The 15,600-nt window shown below is 46.0% G+C and overlaps 6 protein-coding genes across 6 annotated transcripts; 4 read left to right on the forward strand and 2 right to left on the reverse strand.

Annotated features, from left to right (window-relative positions):
- Positions 1-144: 144 nt before the first annotated feature.
- On the reverse strand, positions 145-1,996 carry LOC117135650 (phosphatidylinositol N-acetylglucosaminyltransferase subunit A). The gene is made up of 4 exons (XM_033296034.1): positions 1,748-1,996; positions 1,433-1,678; positions 1,126-1,363; positions 145-1,070 (listed from the first exon to the last, which is right to left on the reverse strand). Exons 1-4 carry the CDS (start codon positions 1,847-1,849, stop codon positions 217-219), a joined length of 1,440 nt encoding a protein of 479 aa, XP_033151925.1. The 5' UTR covers positions 1,850-1,996; the 3' UTR covers positions 145-216.
- Positions 1,997-2,178: 182 nt separating this feature from the next.
- Positions 2,179-6,196, forward strand: LOC117135647 (syndetin). Its single transcript, XM_033296031.1, has 10 exons — positions 2,179-2,316; positions 2,411-2,629; positions 2,687-3,004; positions 3,062-3,919; positions 3,985-4,316; positions 4,374-4,539; positions 4,596-4,706; positions 4,762-5,085; positions 5,144-5,256; positions 5,324-6,196. The coding sequence occupies exons 1-10, from the start codon at positions 2,251-2,253 to the stop codon at positions 5,715-5,717; spliced, it is 2,901 nt and encodes a 966-aa protein (XP_033151922.1). The 5' UTR covers positions 2,179-2,250; the 3' UTR covers positions 5,718-6,196.
- A 91-nt stretch (positions 6,197-6,287) lies between these two features.
- On the forward strand, positions 6,288-8,159 carry LOC117135649. The gene has a single exon (XM_033296033.1). It carries the CDS (start codon positions 6,364-6,366, stop codon positions 8,122-8,124), a length of 1,761 nt encoding a protein of 586 aa, XP_033151924.1. The 5' UTR covers positions 6,288-6,363; the 3' UTR covers positions 8,125-8,159.
- On the reverse strand, positions 8,117-10,331 carry LOC117135648 (kinesin-like protein subito). The gene is made up of 3 exons (XM_033296032.1): positions 9,702-10,331; positions 8,442-9,640; positions 8,117-8,383 (listed from the first exon to the last, which is right to left on the reverse strand). Exons 1-3 carry the CDS (start codon positions 10,240-10,242, stop codon positions 8,237-8,239), a joined length of 1,887 nt encoding a protein of 628 aa, XP_033151923.1. The 5' UTR covers positions 10,243-10,331; the 3' UTR covers positions 8,117-8,236.
- Positions 10,332-11,271: 940 nt separating this feature from the next.
- Positions 11,272-12,469, forward strand: LOC117136733 (WD repeat-containing protein 5). The gene has a single exon (XM_033297763.1). The coding sequence runs from the start codon at positions 11,331-11,333 to the stop codon at positions 12,363-12,365; it is 1,035 nt and encodes a 344-aa protein (XP_033153654.1). The 5' UTR covers positions 11,272-11,330; the 3' UTR covers positions 12,366-12,469.
- A 172-nt stretch (positions 12,470-12,641) lies between these two features.
- On the forward strand, positions 12,642-15,532 carry LOC117137354 (sodium-independent sulfate anion transporter). The gene is made up of 9 exons (XM_033298752.1): positions 12,642-12,778; positions 13,101-13,400; positions 13,461-13,685; positions 13,758-13,873; positions 14,087-14,390; positions 14,449-14,751; positions 14,814-14,959; positions 15,015-15,185; positions 15,245-15,532. The coding sequence occupies exons 1-9, from the start codon at positions 12,763-12,765 to the stop codon at positions 15,449-15,451; spliced, it is 1,788 nt and encodes a 595-aa protein (XP_033154643.1). The 5' UTR covers positions 12,642-12,762; the 3' UTR covers positions 15,452-15,532.
- The last annotated feature ends 68 nt before the right edge of the window (positions 15,533-15,600 follow it).

Raw genomic sequence — 15,600 nt, forward strand, 5'->3', positions numbered from 1 at the left:
TTATAAAAACGTTGCTGTGGGCGGAATATTTTTCGGCGTAGATCAGCATCGCCGTTTGGGTTATTATTATCGTAAGAATGGATTATCAGATTGTTGAAGGAGACTTCGACTACTACTATAGACAACAAATAAAGTCAACAAGGGTTAAAAAATCTATCGCATTAATATATAATTGGCTAGTTGATGGAAGAATGGAATCCGTTTGTTGTTTGTTTGCTAGCTGACCGGGCGTTGTACATCCTGCGCTAACTCTACGCGATTCCGAGGGCGCCAAAGCTCCAGCAAACGCATTAAGAAGTGGGCCACAACGAAGAACACCAGGAACCAGGAGCCGTGCTGCCACACCGCAAATACCAGCTCGCTGGTGGTGAAGGAGCGTTCATTTGAAACGCGATCGTACACCTTCACTGTGCGAAGGGCAACATCCTCCCAATTGTAAAGCGTTTCCACCAACTCATTACATCTATATGGACACATTACGGGCTCTGCAGGGCTGTTCTGATCCGCAGGAGGAGCAGACGATGCTGGCAGTTGCGTAGGGGAGGTAGGAGTATCCGTTTTCCTGCGACGTCGCCGCTTAGCCTTTCCATTAGCCTCCGAGGGCAAATGTCCATTGGCAACTGGAGGACTAACCTTAAAGGAACTCTTTCGATGACGGTCGATGGCAATTAGAATCGCAGCGTAAATGGCATCAATTTCGGGCTCTGCCAGCAGTATAAGACTCTTAGGCAGCACTTCGGGAATTCCGCCCACACTGGTGGACACCACCTGCAGTCCACAGGAAGCCGCCTCAACGATGGCCATGCAGTAGGCCTCAGTCAGTGAGGTATTCAAAAAGATATGGCCACGGACCAGGAAATCGCGAACTTTGTTATGCTCCACGGCGCCTACCATGTGAACCCTTTCCTGCATATTGGTCTTTTCGCGAATCTCCTCCAGGAGATCACGCTTAGGTCCATCGCCCACAATGATAAAGTTTATGTTGGGAGTGTTTTTGAACCGTGGAATAATTCCAGCTAGCAAATCAATGCCTTTGCGGTAGACAAGACGGGAGGCCACTACAATGTTGACTGAAAAGTAGGGATAAGATAATTCAAAATACTATTAAACGATTAAGTACCATACTTATATCATTGCTCGGTCGTTGTTGAGGATCGGGAGTAAACAAGGCGGTGTCAACTGCATTGGGAATGACGGAAACCCGATTTTTGGCTACTCGAGCGCGTAGAACAGTGTTCTCCTTCCCGATGTGAGATACACAGATGGCGTGATTGACCATGCCCAAGTTGACTTCCAGCAGATTGTTGGTAAGAGCGGCTGACAAATCCGCAAAGCCAAAGAGGCTGTGATCGGTAAATACAGTCTGCCAAGCAAAAAGATTAGGTTCATTAGCGATTCAAACTATAGGTTTCGTACTGCAGATTATGCCTACCTTTAGCCCCAGGAGGGAGCCCACCATCAGCGCCTCGTGTGCCAGAGCACTGAAGGCGGAGTGGCCATGGACCACTTCCACACGCTCCCGGAGAAGCACCGCTCGCAACATCGGCACATTGCAAACAGCGGTGGGCAGTATGCACTGGTTGTAGCACACCTTAATGGGCAGATAATAGACCTTCAGGTAGCCAGTCACATAGCGAATGCCACTGCAGTCCCCGTAGGCATGGGTCAGCACGACGATCTAATGGGCAGAGATAGACAGTTCAAATAATCGTTATCATTGGTGGTCCGCCCAATTGGCAATAGTCACCTTGTGGCCCAGGCTGAGCAGCATTTGCGAAAGGTTGTAGACGTGCTCCTCGACCCCTCCGATGCTCGGGTAGAAGAAGTCCGACACCATGCAGATGCGCATTTTTCACTCTTTGGGTTCTGCGGTCTCCAGTAATTTGACATTCCACATATAAACAAATAAATACAATACGTTAAACAGAATCGGCAAGCAAAAGACAGCAGTGTGCACAATTGCCAAAGAGTGGTCGATGTGGTAGTGTTGAAAGGCGAAGAAAATGATAGGGCCCAATTTCGATTTGAATATAACAATAAATTAATGTGCCGCGAATATGTATAAAAGTGCTTAAAGCACTTAGTGCTTTTCCTGAAAATAAGTCTGTAGACAATGATTTACCTATTTTCGAGGTACTATAACCTTATATATTTTCTAACACTGCAGTAGCTTTAGCATTGCTTGCGGATGCTGGTCACACTTGACTGCAGACGTTTTTGTGTTTTGGCTGGTTTCTTCATGGCTAAATCATGCAGAATTCCAAGGCCAAGATGGACGAATTCAAGAGCAAATTCTTGGACATATTGCACAAACAGGTAGCAGATCATCGAACATTTAAATAATCCCCAAAACTAACCCCGTTGCTATGCATTCCGCCCACCAAACAAAATTCTGCTCACGCACACAAAGACGAACCGTCAAATGAAAATTCCTGCCATGGGATTTTCGGATTATTTCATCCAAACGGTGACCACAGACGCCTCTGCCAGTCAAGAAACTGATGCGACTGACGCAGCGGCCACCTCTTCCAGCGAGACAAATGCACAAAAGTCGGATCAGGAGATCCTGGAGAGCATCGAACAGTGCTACTACAACCCCGACAGCAATCCACAGCTGTACGAACTCAAGGTAAACCAGGTAGACCAGTAAGCTATGGCTTTAATTACACACCACGATCTTCCGTAGAAAGTTCTCAACGATGGCATAGACAACGAGCTCATCGAGGTCACCATTGCACAATTGCGCACTCAGCAGAAAGTTCTCACCAAACAGGTGCTGCAAAACATCCTGGAGCAGCGAAATGCCTGCAGCAGTGAGTTTGCCGCCATCAATGACACGCAGAAGAAGTTGGAGGAATCGCTGTGGACATGCCAGAAGGCGAGATCCTATTTAAACTTTGCTCGCACGAACCTAACAACCACTAGCCTGGAGATCTTGGCCAGCTACCGCAAACGGGAGGTGCTCAAGGAGGTGTTGGATACCCTGGTGGCCATCAAGAGACTGGTCAGAAATGAATTGATGATTCTGTAGGCAATTTGAATAACAAACAATATCTTACAGCGCACTACTGACGTGGAGGTACAGAAGCTGCTAGCGGATCACAACTACAGCGCTGCCATAGCTCTGCTCCTGCAGTGCAAGAGCTCCGCCGAGGCCTACATGCAGTTCAACTGTGTACAATCGCTCTCTAAAAAGCTGCAGGAAACCATGCTGCTTATGGAATTTCAGTTGGATACTGTGCTTAATGAAATGGTGCTAGGTTTTGATGGTCGAAAATACGCCAAGCTGCAGGAGGCTTACAAATTGGCAAACAAGTCCCTGATGGCCATGGACCAGCTGCACATCAACTATATTTCGGCCATTCACTCTTCTGTGAATGCCGTCCTTCGCGGTTACAGCGATCCTGGCCAGGACGATCAGGCCAAGCCGCTCTATGAGCAGCTGTGCGAACAGCTCAGCGTGGATAAGCTGCTGCCCTGTCTGATCAGCTTGTGCAAAACCTTCTGGACCATTCTGGCCTCCTACTATCAGGTTGTTATGTGGCACAATAACTACAAGTTGTATGGACAGGAGGAGGAGGATTCACCAGATATTTACATTCAGCAGAAACTGAAGAAGGGACAGTCACGCGTGTGGAATGACATTCTGACCAAAGTGTGCTTGTTCCTGCAGTCGGCAAAGTTGACGGCTCTCAAATACGACCAGTTCATCCAGGTGCTGTCCGTGGTACAGCGCCTTAAGAAGGTGGGTCTGGAGTTCTGCGGCGAGCAGTCGGAGAAGTTGATCGAGACGATGCAGCAGCAGAGCGAGGAGTTCTTCCGGCGTTACCATATCTGCTGCATCGAGGAAATCTGTTTATTCTTGGATAACGAGTCCTGGACGCAAGTCGACTCATTTGCGCATATCCTACAACTGCCTGTAAGTAATTTTTAAACAAAATTTAAAACGACTTCGTTATTTAATCTACACGTAATTCTCTGTAGGAATTCCGATCTGTTCGGCACACTCTTAGGCGCCACAAGTCTCCGACAACTGCTTTGCTGGCCTCATCCAACAACTCCCCGATCAGCAATAATAACTGCGATGAGCTGGTTTCCGTGCACTCCCAGGATGGTGGCAGCTCCATTTACGGTTCCTACGGATATTTTCTTAGATTCTCCGAAAAAAGTTCGCCATTTGATGGTGGCTTGGACGCAGCAATGTTGGAGGAGGACATCTTATCCGGCATTGTGGACGAGGCCTCCTGTTATTTCAGCGAGGAGAGCGATGACGAGCAGAAAAGCTTGCAAAGCAAGGAGTTCGATGACGCCAGCAAGTAATGTTATCATGATTTTTATACCGCGGAATCATAATCAATGTAAATTTCGTTTAGTCAGCTGCTGGTAAACAACACAGCGCTAAATGTGATGCGCGTCATTGGAAGATATCTGCAGATGTGCAAGTTGTTACACTGCATCTCTCCCAAGATTGTGGCTTGCATCCTGGAGCTCATTGACTTTTATGTCTACGCAGTGCATGAAATCTTCGGAAAAGATGCGGTAAATATTTGTATAATAATCACTCTTGAGGATGTATTAATTGTAGATATTTGCAGCCGGTAGCAACGGATAATATGCACTCTCCTAGACTGGAGCAACGATTACGCTCGGTAGAGGTCAACGTTCTGCCACAAATCAAGCTATGGCCCCTTAATTTCTCCTCTCTGGTAATATGATGTGATATTTCCTAGAGCTTTAATATCTGAAATCACCATTTTGCAGGCAAATAATGAGCTAGCTAATCCGGATACCTTATACGGACTGTCACAACGCATCGTTGCCGTGGAAGCGGGTCGCAGCATGCTCCAGCAATTTAACGTCCTTCAGCACTATCTGAACCACTTGCTGCCCCTTGCAGAGCGTCCAATCCTGGCCAGTTACCTGGACTATAGCGATTATATTGCGGACTTGGCTAAACCCGTTTACACATGCGTCACGTCGCGCGTCATCGATTTGTCATCCATTCTGGCTCAGATGGCCAAGGTCAAATGGGATGTTAATCACGTGATACACCAGCACAGCAACTACAGTGATGTTCTAAATAGGGTAGGAAATGCTTAAAACTGCTTAATACTCTACACAAACTAACCGCATTTATATGCAGAACATACAAAGCTTTGCCATGTGTCTGGAGGAAATCGCCAAGGAGGTTCCAGTGCCCAGCAAGCAAGTGTGGAATTCAATGGCCCATGTGGCCACGCATCTGCTGGTGGAGGGGTACGTTCTAATTTTCTATTTCTCAGAGGGATCTGATTTTACATAGCTATTGTTTATTATGTTATAGGTTCTCCAATGTGAAGAAATGCTCTGCGGGAGGACGAGCGCTTATGCAACTGGATTTTGCGAACTTCATGTCGTTCCTAGAGCTCATATCCAACCAAAAGTACCCACAGCATCGCTCCTATGTGGATGTGTTCATCAAGACCTACTACTTTGCGCCCGAACAGTTCGAGCAATGGATTGAACAACAGCGTACGGGCGATGAATACTCTCTCAAGCAATTGAACAACCTTATTCAGTGCATTTGTGTCAGCGATAAACGCACGCGTCAAAGGTTGCTGCAGTTGCTTGACACTGGAATACCAAATGGAATAGCCATGTCAACGACGCCGACAACAACACCGCAGAAGAACAGCCACGGATCCGTAGCCGGGTCAAATTTAAGCAGCGTTATCTGAGCTCCCCTGAACGATTATTTAATTGTATTTATGTTGTTATAACCCCAGACTAACTTTGTTAGTAGATCAATCTCATGACATTCTTTATGTGTAATTAACATTCCGTTTAGTTCAAATTAACATTGTGTTTAGGCTAATAATTTACCTTAGTTATACAGGCGATCTCCATGAAGTACTTCGTTTCAAATTTAGAATCTCCCAACCCCTCTTTAAGTGCAATCTATCCTATAATCTCTCTAATTGATAATTGGCAATTGGTTTATCATTCACCATGACTTAAGTACCTAGAGAAAGCAGACATATATATGTACACACAAAACACGTATAATTAAGATGCATATATACATATACCTATTTATTTGCAGCAGGAAACGGACAAATAATTGTAAAACAAGTTAAATGTAAGGGGCAGTATATCGATTTGATTTGCGCGCCTCCCACGATCACACACCATTAACTATTTAGCAACTGTAACAAAATAACAAAGAATACATATTTTGAGATATGCATATTACAAACAATGCGAATTGTGTCTTATCATTGAGGGCGTGAAAAACTTGACGAGGCATTTCCATTCAACTTGGAGCAGTTCCCGCACGATATAAATAAAGGAGCTAAGAATGATGAGCAACATAAGTGAAAGGAAATGTGGACAGTGATAGCAGGAATAGTTTTATGGGCACCCGTCCTGGTTGCGGGATCCGCTGTGGACTTCATCTTTAGAGCAGCAGCGGAGCACTCGCTCTCAGTGATAATGATTCGTACTGATTATTGTCCGCACAGCTGGGCAAAGGATATCCTTCAGAATCAAACCATTCCAGTGGTTATCCTTTCAGATAGCGAGACTTCTATAAACATCCGGATGTTTTCCCGGCCGCTACACGTAGCTTGCCTGCCTGGACATGAGCTACAAAAGGACCTGGAGTTACTCGAGAACTTTACGAATTCGCTAATGGATTTTCCGACTCAAAAGAAGATTGTCTATATATCAAACAATGTCTCAGATCGAACTAGAATGGACTATATTTTCAAAACGTGCTACCATCGCCGAATTTGGAACATTGTTGGACTTTTAGCTGCAGACGAACATCGCTACTTTTATAGATATCACCTATACCCTAGCTTCCGAACGGAGTATCGCTCTCTTGAATCTTCAACTATATTCGACAAGGATTTTCCGAACATGCACGGTAACCCTCTGATTGTAATGCCCGACCAATGGCTTCCGCGTTCTGTTCTCTACGTGGACAGACGAACGGGTAAGCAAATCCTAGCCGGATCTGTAGGACGCTTCTTTCATGTGCTGTCGTGGAAGCTGAACGCCACGCTGCAGCTGTCCAAGAAGGTGACCACCGGACGTTTTCTGAATGCGACTGCCCTCAAGGAGCTGAGCGAGAGCTTTTCAGTTGATGTTCCTGCCAGTCTGACGATAATGGAGCGAGTCGAGCAGTTGACCAGCACAAGCTATCCCATGGAGGTGACCCACGTCTGCCTTATGGTACCGGTGGCCAGAAGAATTCCAATTAAGGATATTTACTTTATACTGAGCAGTGTTTCCAATATGTTCCTGGCTATTGTTATTGTTTTCAGTTATGGAATGGCTTTGAATCTCCTTCGGAACACGACCCATCGCGATGTGCGTCTGGTGGACTTTGTGCTAAATGATAAAGCTTTACGCGGCATCTTGGGACAATCCTTCAATTTGCCCTTGTCGAGAAGCTTCTCCACCAGGTTGATATTTCTGATGCTTGGAATAGTGGGCCTTAATGTGAGCAGCATTTTTGGAGCGGGTCTGGACACGTTGATGGCTCATCCACCGCGGCAATTTCAAGCACGAAGCTTTGCTGGTCTACGGCGCACGAATATACCATTGGTTACGACCGAGGAAGACTTTCCCACATTGATGAAACTGCGTGTGCCCATGCTGGTGGTCAATGTGAGTGAGTACAATCACTTGAGGAATGGAAGGAACACAAGCAATGCCTACTTTGCCTCCCGATTGTATTGGAATTTGTTCAGTGAGCAGCAGAAGCGCTTCACCCGGGAGCTATTTATATACTCCACGGATGACTGCCTGTGGTCCCTGGCGCTGCTCTCATTCCAATGGCCGCAGAGTTCCTTGTTCACAGAGCCCGTCAGCCAACTCATTTTGGAGGTAAATGCCAATGGACTCTATGATTTCTGGGTGGGAATGCACTACTACGACATGACAGCAGCTGGATTGTCCGGTTTGGAGGATCCCAGCCTGCAGTTAAAGGAAAGAGAGCACCCTACCTCGCTACGGATTGTGGATTTTCTGTGGATGTGGCAGGCGTACGGAACGTTTATGGTACTTGCGATTCTGGTATTCTTACTCGAAGTTTCTTGGCACAGAATCACAACCTTATTTGTGTCACTAGTTCTCTGATCATTCACATGTTTATTGGAAAACGGGGCCAACTCAGCAACATATCAAGTTTCAAATTTAAATTTTAAAATCACTTAACACTTAACAAATTAAAAATTGTGAATTAAAGAAACTAATCATCATCGATGATTTCGATGGGAGACTTAGATTCGTTTGGATCATCAGAAATGTCCGTGTCGCTTGCGGGATTCTTAAGTTCCTCTATCTCATCTTTAAGGTCTTCTATTTGTTCTTCATACCTTCGGCGTTGAGAGGAAAGCTGTAAAATATATAGTTTATATTATCTACTAATGTATTAAATTATTATATTCACTAACCATAAATTCTGATTCTCTTTGTGCAATTAGTAACTTTTTCTCGCATTCGTCTTCATATTGCTTCTTGTTGTTTTGGATTATCTCCTGGTACGTGGCAGTCAGTTCCCTTCGCAGTTTCTCCTCAAGCAGCTGCATTTGCAGCACATGATCGTACTTCAGTTGTTCGATCTCTAACTGCAGGCGTACGTTTTCGTCCTCAAGTTCCTTGGTGTAGTCGCCACCCTCACACGTCGACATCTTTGAGAATTCCATGAAACCACAGTAGCTGACGCGATGCTGCTTTATTACGGGCTCCTTGAAGATGATGTTCTTGGCGATGGAAGCAAAGTTCAAAACGTTCAGGTTCTCCTCGTAGTATTTATCCAGAGGCGTAACCGTCACGATCATGGCCAATTTCTCCTTGCCCAGCAAAGCAGCCTGTAGCAGCATTGTTAGCTTGGAGTCGCGATATGGAATGATGTCGGCGTTTTTCTTTTTCTGAACTGTACTGGCAGCGTCTAAACATCGGCCCAGCACCATCAGCGATGTGTTTATGTTCTTTGCTTCCTTGAGACGAAGGCCGGAGGTACCCGTGTTGTTCACGCGTTCCGAACCCGCCAGGTCGCAGAATTTGTACGAACTCTGTGTGGTGATTCCAGACCGATTGTACTTGAGTATGTCCACAGTGAAGACACAGTGGGACCGACTGGAGTTGGCATTCACCGAGGTGGAGGCGTACGTTGATCGCTGCTGGCCCAGCCGGAGCAGACGCAGCGCCTCCTCGCTGCTCGTCACGAAAACACTGGTCAGGCCCTTGATGAACACGTGGCCCTTGTTGCCCACGATTTTCAAATTTTTTCGTGGCACCTCCCCAAGCTTGTCCTGTTTCGGCGGAATGGCTAGAAGGTCGTACACAAGTTCATTGTAGATCTCCACGAAGGACACCCAGACCAAGACGGAAACATCTGTGGAAGCCTTCGGTTCGAACATGTGGTCGCCGTCAATGACCTGCTTCAGACGCTGATGGTGGGCACTGATATCCGGACATAAGTCTAAAAGTTTTTTCCGAATCTGCAGCTCTTTCAGCGAGGCGTCGTCCTGCAGGAATACGATGCTGCCATTGATTAGCTTAAGCTTGGGTGATCGGAAGACGGTGTCCTGGTAAATGGTGAATATGTTTTCCAGGGCACGCGGAATGATTCCAGCGCGCACATCATCGCCTCAAAATGGATTGAAATTAACGATTGCCCAGCAAATAAGTTGCAAATCTTCTTCGCTTACCCAGTAAGGTATATGTTTTTCCAGACCCCGATGTGCCATATGTCATAATGGTCACACATTCCTCCTCCATAATTTTTGGACCCACACAGGCATCATAGATGTCTCGCTGGCCAACGGTGCTGTCAAAGATGGAAGTGAATCCAAAGTGTTTTTCCATGCGGTTCACATTGTTGCTGGTCGAGTCCACTTTGCAGCTGGTGATCAGCACATTTGCTTCTTCCGAGACTATGTAGGCTTTGGAAGCATCCTTCACGGGACGCAGACGCAGGAAGACCTGTGGACCCGTTTCCAAGTTGCTGCTGTCTGCCGCACTGGTAGCGCAGGAGGCACCTTCGGTCGCCTCGCTCGACTGGTACTTGTACTCCGATTCCGTGTCCGAGTATTCGGAAAAACTCTCCTCCTCCGACTCCTGAATGTTGTCAAACAGGCGCATCTTTTTGTTTGGTCGCGGTCGAAATCGGCGGTCGATGGAGGGATCCCGGGCCATCAGGAAGGAGCGCACCTCACGCCTTGGCACCTCCGAAACCTCCTTGCTGTCCATGTTGCGCTGCTTAAGTGGGTGAAGAGATAACTTTTTAGTTTTCTTCCTTTCGCGCTATTTTTCAGACGCCAAGGGGCTGCCAACTTTACTTGAATTTTAAATGACAGCTGGCAGCTACACTGTTTAGTGTGACCGTTGATCATTTGAATTACCCGTTACAATATACCATCAATAATATTTAATGAAGAAATTAGACTTTTAATAATAAAAATAAATTTCGACAAAAAAAAGTCGAACGCAATGCGTTCCAGTTATTATAAATAATCTTAATTCTTTCTAGTACTAGCACACATTTTTAGTATAAAAATGCATTGATTCAAATTTTTTAACATAATAAAGGTGCATATATGTGCAGAAAAAATCCAACTGTTACTAAAATTTAAGTTAAAAATTAACTTTAAGTTGGTTGATAAACTAGGGTCTGTTAAATTACCATGCAAATATTAAGTTCACTGACTTCATTATCGCGCATTCTCCAATTTTGCCCATATGTAAGATTAGCAGAGTCGACAAATAATTAGGTGACAAATTGCCGGCACGGCACAGCACCGGCCATTTGTTTAATGTTTGGTTAACAAGTCTGGACAGCATAACAATAACAAGCTGCGCAAATAGAGCACCCTGTCGTCAAATAAGTACTCCCTTAAAACGCAAATTAATTGGGCTTGCTTACATTTCCCAGTCTGATTTTTTACGCCCCCTGTCTGGGAATTCAAACAAATATTGACTAAATGAGTTATAAGTAGTTGTAGAAGCAATTAACAATTGTGTGCACTTGACAAATATTGTAAAAAAGTGTTTAATGAATAGAAATGATGCGTTCTTTCCAATTATCAGTAGGTGTGTACTTTTTTTTCGCGATAATTAGAAACCGACTCAACATTTGTAGGTATTTAATTTAAAATAATTATAAAAACTTAAAACTGGGCGCCAAAAACAATTGGGTAAAGTTGGCAGGCCAATGAAAACCCCTTTTACAAAATATAATCGACCATTTGGCAGTTCAGCAACTGTCATCGTCATCGCCAAGTTTTCGAATTGTTCGCAGAACTCGTAAGAAATTAAAATTGACCTAAAGAAATAAAATTATGGAATTGATTGAAACAGCATCGACTCCTGGAGATTCAGGAACTGAAACCGCAATCCCGGAGGCCGCTTTCGATTCCTTTAAGATGCCTATCCGGCCAAGTCAGTTTTTGCAGAGCTCCGTGTCTCCGGGCTACTCTATTAAGCACTCGCTCCTCGGTCACAGTGGCAGCGTTACTGGTCTGAAGTTTAGTTCATGTGGCGAGAACTTGGTCAGCAGCTCCGCCGACATGCTGCTCATGCTCTGGGACTTGAGCGCAACCCGATGCATTCAATCGCTGGCCGGGCACGAAAACGGAATCAACGATGTCGCCTGGTCGGCGGCTGGATTAATTGCCAGTTGCAGCGATGACAAGACCGTGCGTCTCTGGGATGCCCGCAGCAAGCTCTGCGTCAAAGTTTTGGAGGGGCATGGCGGTTACACTTTCTCCTGCTGCTTTAATCCGCAGTCCAATCTGCTGGCCTCCACTAGCTTTGACGAAACAGTGCGCCTTTGGGATGTCCGCACTGGCAAAACGCTCGAAATCGTCCACGCCCACCAAGATCCCATAACATCGGTGGACTTCCATCGCGAAGGCAATATTTTTGTCACCAGCAGCTTTGATGGACTGGTACGCTTGTGGGACTCTAGTACCGGACATGCGATGAAGACTCTCGTTGACGTTGACAACATCCCAGTCGGTCATGTGAAGTTTTCACCGAACGGACGCTACATCCTGTCGTCCACATTAAACAACACCCTTAGGCTTTGGAACTACAACAAGTCGAAGTGCTTGAGGATCTATCGCGGGCATATGAATCAGTTATATTGCTCCAACTCCAACTTTTCCATCACCGGTGGCATTTGGATTGTCTCCGGCAGCGAGGATAATACGCTTTGCATCTGGAATCTGCAGACAAGGGAGCTGGTCCAAAAGATAAGCACGGAGGGCGACCACGTTTTGTGCACCCATTGCCATCCCACGGCAAATGTGATTGCTAGCGGCGCCCTACAAAATTCATATGCCATTAAAATCTGGAAGAGCAGCGAGAACTAAAACAATCAACCAAATCCCACTCATTAGCTTGTAATTATTTATATCTTAATATAAATCTTAATCTATCTTAATATAAATAAGCCGGCCATGCCATTAGTCAAATATTAAGGTTGTCTTTGTAATTGTTTATCAACGGACTAACAGAGCGAACATGTTATGGCGGTACCGGTCCCTGCGCTTGTAAATCTTATATGGCCAGAATGTGCAAACGCGATTGCTTTCGGTCTCTAAAGCCGTTGGACGACGGCGATCGAAGCGGCAGTCGCGTTTGGAGCAGCACGCTGAGCGGACGCGTTAGCTCCCCGGTTTCGATTACAGCCATTGCCTTTGCATCGCAGCCGGTTTGCCTATCGTTCTCGGAACTACAGCCCGGTTTAAAGCTGGAGAGCCACCCGCTATGAGAGCCGATGAGGGTGAGTAACTGCTCCAGGGTTTTTCCGGAAGCAGCGATCGCGGCGATCAGGGTCAGTTCATTTGCTACGCCTCCAGCGATTGATCCGGTGAGAAAGTGGGGGCTGTAATCGTATAAAATACGTGCCAATTCATAAAAGAGTATCTGAATGCACCTTATCTGCGTGGGGTAGTCCAGGCTGTCGGGCGATAAGATGACCAGCCCAAAGTCAATATAAGCGACTGATCGACAACTTGCTGCCAGGCAAGATTAGCCCCGCACGGGGAGGGGTTATCTTGGCATACATAAATACTCCTCATCCAAGGCATGTTTTGGATTCACAGATAATCTGTACCGGGAGCAACTGCCCAATGTGGGCTCGCTAATCAGGGATGGCGGTCGCAAGCTGTGTCGTCCGTCCACCGTGACCAACAAGTTCCCGATCCTGAAGTGGTTACCTCGCTACCGATTGGAGTACATCATGCAGGACTTCATTGCGGGATTCACGGTGGGATTAACGACTATTCCCCAGGCGATTGCCTATGGAGTGGTAGCCGGCTTGGAGCCGCAGTACGGTTTGTACTCCGCCTTCATGGGCTGCTTTACATACATCGTGTTTGGTTCCTGCAAAGATGTCACAATTGGTGAGTTCCGATCTGGGGTAAATTTCAGCTATCAGTGCTAATTTCACAACATCCACTTAGCCACAACCGCCATCATGGCTCTAATGGTCAACCAGTATGCCACTATCAGTCCGGATTACGCGGTGCTGGTGTGTTTCCTAGCTGGTTGCATTGTACTTCTCCTTGGATTGCTCAACATGGGTGTACTGGTCAGGTTCATTTCGATTCCCGTGATCACTGGCTTCACCATGGCGGCGGCCACCACAATTGGCAGTGCCCAGATCAACAACATCGTGGGTCTGACCAGTGAGTTCCTAAATATTTTTTATTGTTTCGAAATTTCAAACTACCTGAAAAATTGACATGCATTGAAAACAGGTCCTTCGAATGATTTACTGCCCGCCTGGAAGAATTTCTTCACCCACTTGACGTCAATTAGGCTATGGGATGCCCTGCTGGGTGTCTCATCTCTGGTGTTCCTGCTGCTCATGACGGTGAGAAGGAAATAAAAGCGAAATTTTATTAAATTGCGATATCAATTTAAGCCAATCAACAAAATTCTGGCAGCCGATTGATTTTGATTTCGGGTTAAGAACCTTAAGATACAGCATAAATTTGGCTCTTCAAAATTAGTTGCTTTATTAACTTAACTTGATGGTTGCATTATATTTTGTATATATTTTTAACTAATTTATAAATACTTTCAGCGTGTTAAAGACATCAAATGGGGCAACCGTATATTCTGGAAGTACCTTGGACTCTCCAGGAACGCCCTGGCTGTGATCTTTGGCACCTTTTTGGCCTACATCCTCAGTCGAGATGGGAATCAACCCTTCCGGGTAACTGGAAACATTACGGCCGGAGTGCCGCCCTTCCGGCTGCCGCCCTTTAGCACCACCGTAGATGGAGAGTACGTTTCCTTCGGCGAGATGATCAGCACTGTCGGCGCTTCCTTGGGTTCCATTCCCTTGATCTCAATCCTGGAAATAGTAGCCATATCGAAGGCATTTTGTAGGTATAACTTCAATTAGTTCTAAAGCATTTATACTAAGGAATTCTACATTTTCAGCTAAGGGAAAAATTGTAGACGCATCGCAGGAGATGGTGGCACTGGGTATGTGCAACATCATGGGCAGCTTTGTGCTCTCCATGCCCGTAACGGGATCCTTTACGCGCACGGCTGTGAACAATGCCAGTGGGGTGAAGACACCACTGGGAGGAGCAGTCACCGGTGCCCTGGTGCTCATGGCACTGGCATTCCTCACCCAAACTTTCTACTTTATACCCAAATGCACGCTGGCTGCAATTATTATAGCGGCGATGATATCGCTAGTGGAGCTGCACAAGATTAAGGACATGTGGAAATCTAAGAGTGAGTTTATGGTGAAACAGTTTTCTAGCTATGCCTTCTAACGCTATGTCTTAACTTTCCAGAGAAGGATCTGTTTCCCTTTGTGGTCACTGTAATCACCTGCATGTTCTGGAGTCTGGAGTACGGAATACTGTGTGGCATTGCTGCCAACATGGTATACATTCTATATAGCAGTGCACGTCCACATGTAGACATCAAACTGGAGAAGGTGAGCTTATCCTATCTTATCTAGATGCAACAACAAATCATAAATCATCTACCAGATCTATGGTCACGAAGTGAGCGTGGTGGATGTGAAGCAAAAGCTGGACTATGCATCGGCTGAGTATCTCAAGGAGAAGGTGGTGCGCTTCCTGAACAACCAGAATGGCGAGACCCAGTTGGTGGTTATCAAGGGCGAGGAGATCAACTCCATTGACTACACAGTGGCCATGGTAAGTGGGCCCCTTAATGCACACAATCTGATAGATAATAATGTTTGCATCCCCATCAGAATATTGTCTCGATGAAGGGCGATTTGGAGGCGCTGAACTGCGCCATGATCTGCTGGAACTGGAACATCGCCTCCGCCGGAGTCGTCTGTCGACTCAACAACGATCTCCGTCCCATCTTCAAGTTCGATTTGTCGCTGGAGGAGGTGGTAGCTGGCCACTTCGATAGTCCCTCCAATACGGCCTCCACCGTAACCATCGAGGCCTGAAGAACCTAGTTTATCTATAAGCTGAAAGTATTGCATCAATATCACAATTTTATGAAATATCATTTAAGCAAAGATATCCACTTGAGTGGCGACCCTCTGTCTGGCCGAGGAGACCAAGTGCTCTAGAATTACGTCTGGAAAGGCATATC

Source organism: Drosophila mauritiana, chromosome 2R (assembly GCF_004382145.1).
Source record: "Drosophila mauritiana strain mau12 chromosome 2R, ASM438214v1, whole genome shotgun sequence".
Taxonomy (NCBI): Eukaryota; Metazoa; Arthropoda; class Insecta; order Diptera; family Drosophilidae; genus Drosophila; species Drosophila mauritiana.

Excerpts from the sequence above, each read along its gene's own strand:
- LOC117135649 (XM_033296033.1), top strand. The coding sequence starts at position 6,364 with ATGTGGACAGTGATAGCAGGAATAGTTTTATGGGCACCCGTCCTGGTT.
- LOC117137354 (XM_033298752.1), top strand. Across the intron at positions 13,686-13,757 it reads CAACATCGTGGGTCTGACCA|GTCCTTCGAATGATTTACTG; the intron begins GTGAGTTCCTAA and ends CATTGAAAACAG. Across the intron at positions 14,752-14,813 it reads GGACATGTGGAAATCTAAGA|AGAAGGATCTGTTTCCCTTT; the intron begins GTGAGTTTATGG and ends TTAACTTTCCAG.
- LOC117136733 (XM_033297763.1), top strand. The coding sequence starts at position 11,331 with ATGGAATTGATTGAAACAGCATCGACTCCTGGAGATTCAGGAACTGAA.
- LOC117135647 (XM_033296031.1), top strand. The coding sequence starts at position 2,251 with ATGCAGAATTCCAAGGCCAAGATGGACGAATTCAAGAGCAAATTCTTG. Across the intron at positions 4,317-4,373 it reads GAGTTCGATGACGCCAGCAA|TCAGCTGCTGGTAAACAACA; the intron begins GTAATGTTATCA and ends AATTTCGTTTAG. Across the intron at positions 4,540-4,595 it reads AAATCTTCGGAAAAGATGCG|CCGGTAGCAACGGATAATAT; the intron begins GTAAATATTTGT and ends AGATATTTGCAG.
- LOC117135650 (XM_033296034.1), bottom strand. The coding sequence starts at position 1,849 with ATGCGCATCTGCATGGTGTCGGACTTCTTCTACCCGAGCATCGGAGGG. Across the intron at positions 1,364-1,432 it reads GCTCCCTCCTGGGGCTAAAG|ACTGTATTTACCGATCACAG; the intron begins GTAGGCATAATC and ends TTTGCTTGGCAG. Across the intron at positions 1,071-1,125 it reads ACGACCGAGCAATGATATAA|TCAACATTGTAGTGGCCTCC; the intron begins GTATGGTACTTA and ends CCTACTTTTCAG.
- LOC117135648 (XM_033296032.1), bottom strand. The coding sequence starts at position 10,242 with ATGGACAGCAAGGAGGTTTCGGAGGTGCCAAGGCGTGAGGTGCGCTCC. Across the intron at positions 9,641-9,701 it reads AAAAACATATACCTTACTGG|GCGATGATGTGCGCGCTGGA; the intron begins GTAAGCGAAGAA and ends ATCCATTTTGAG. Across the intron at positions 8,384-8,441 it reads AAAGAGAATCAGAATTTATG|CTTTCCTCTCAACGCCGAAG; the intron begins GTTAGTGAATAT and ends TATATTTTACAG.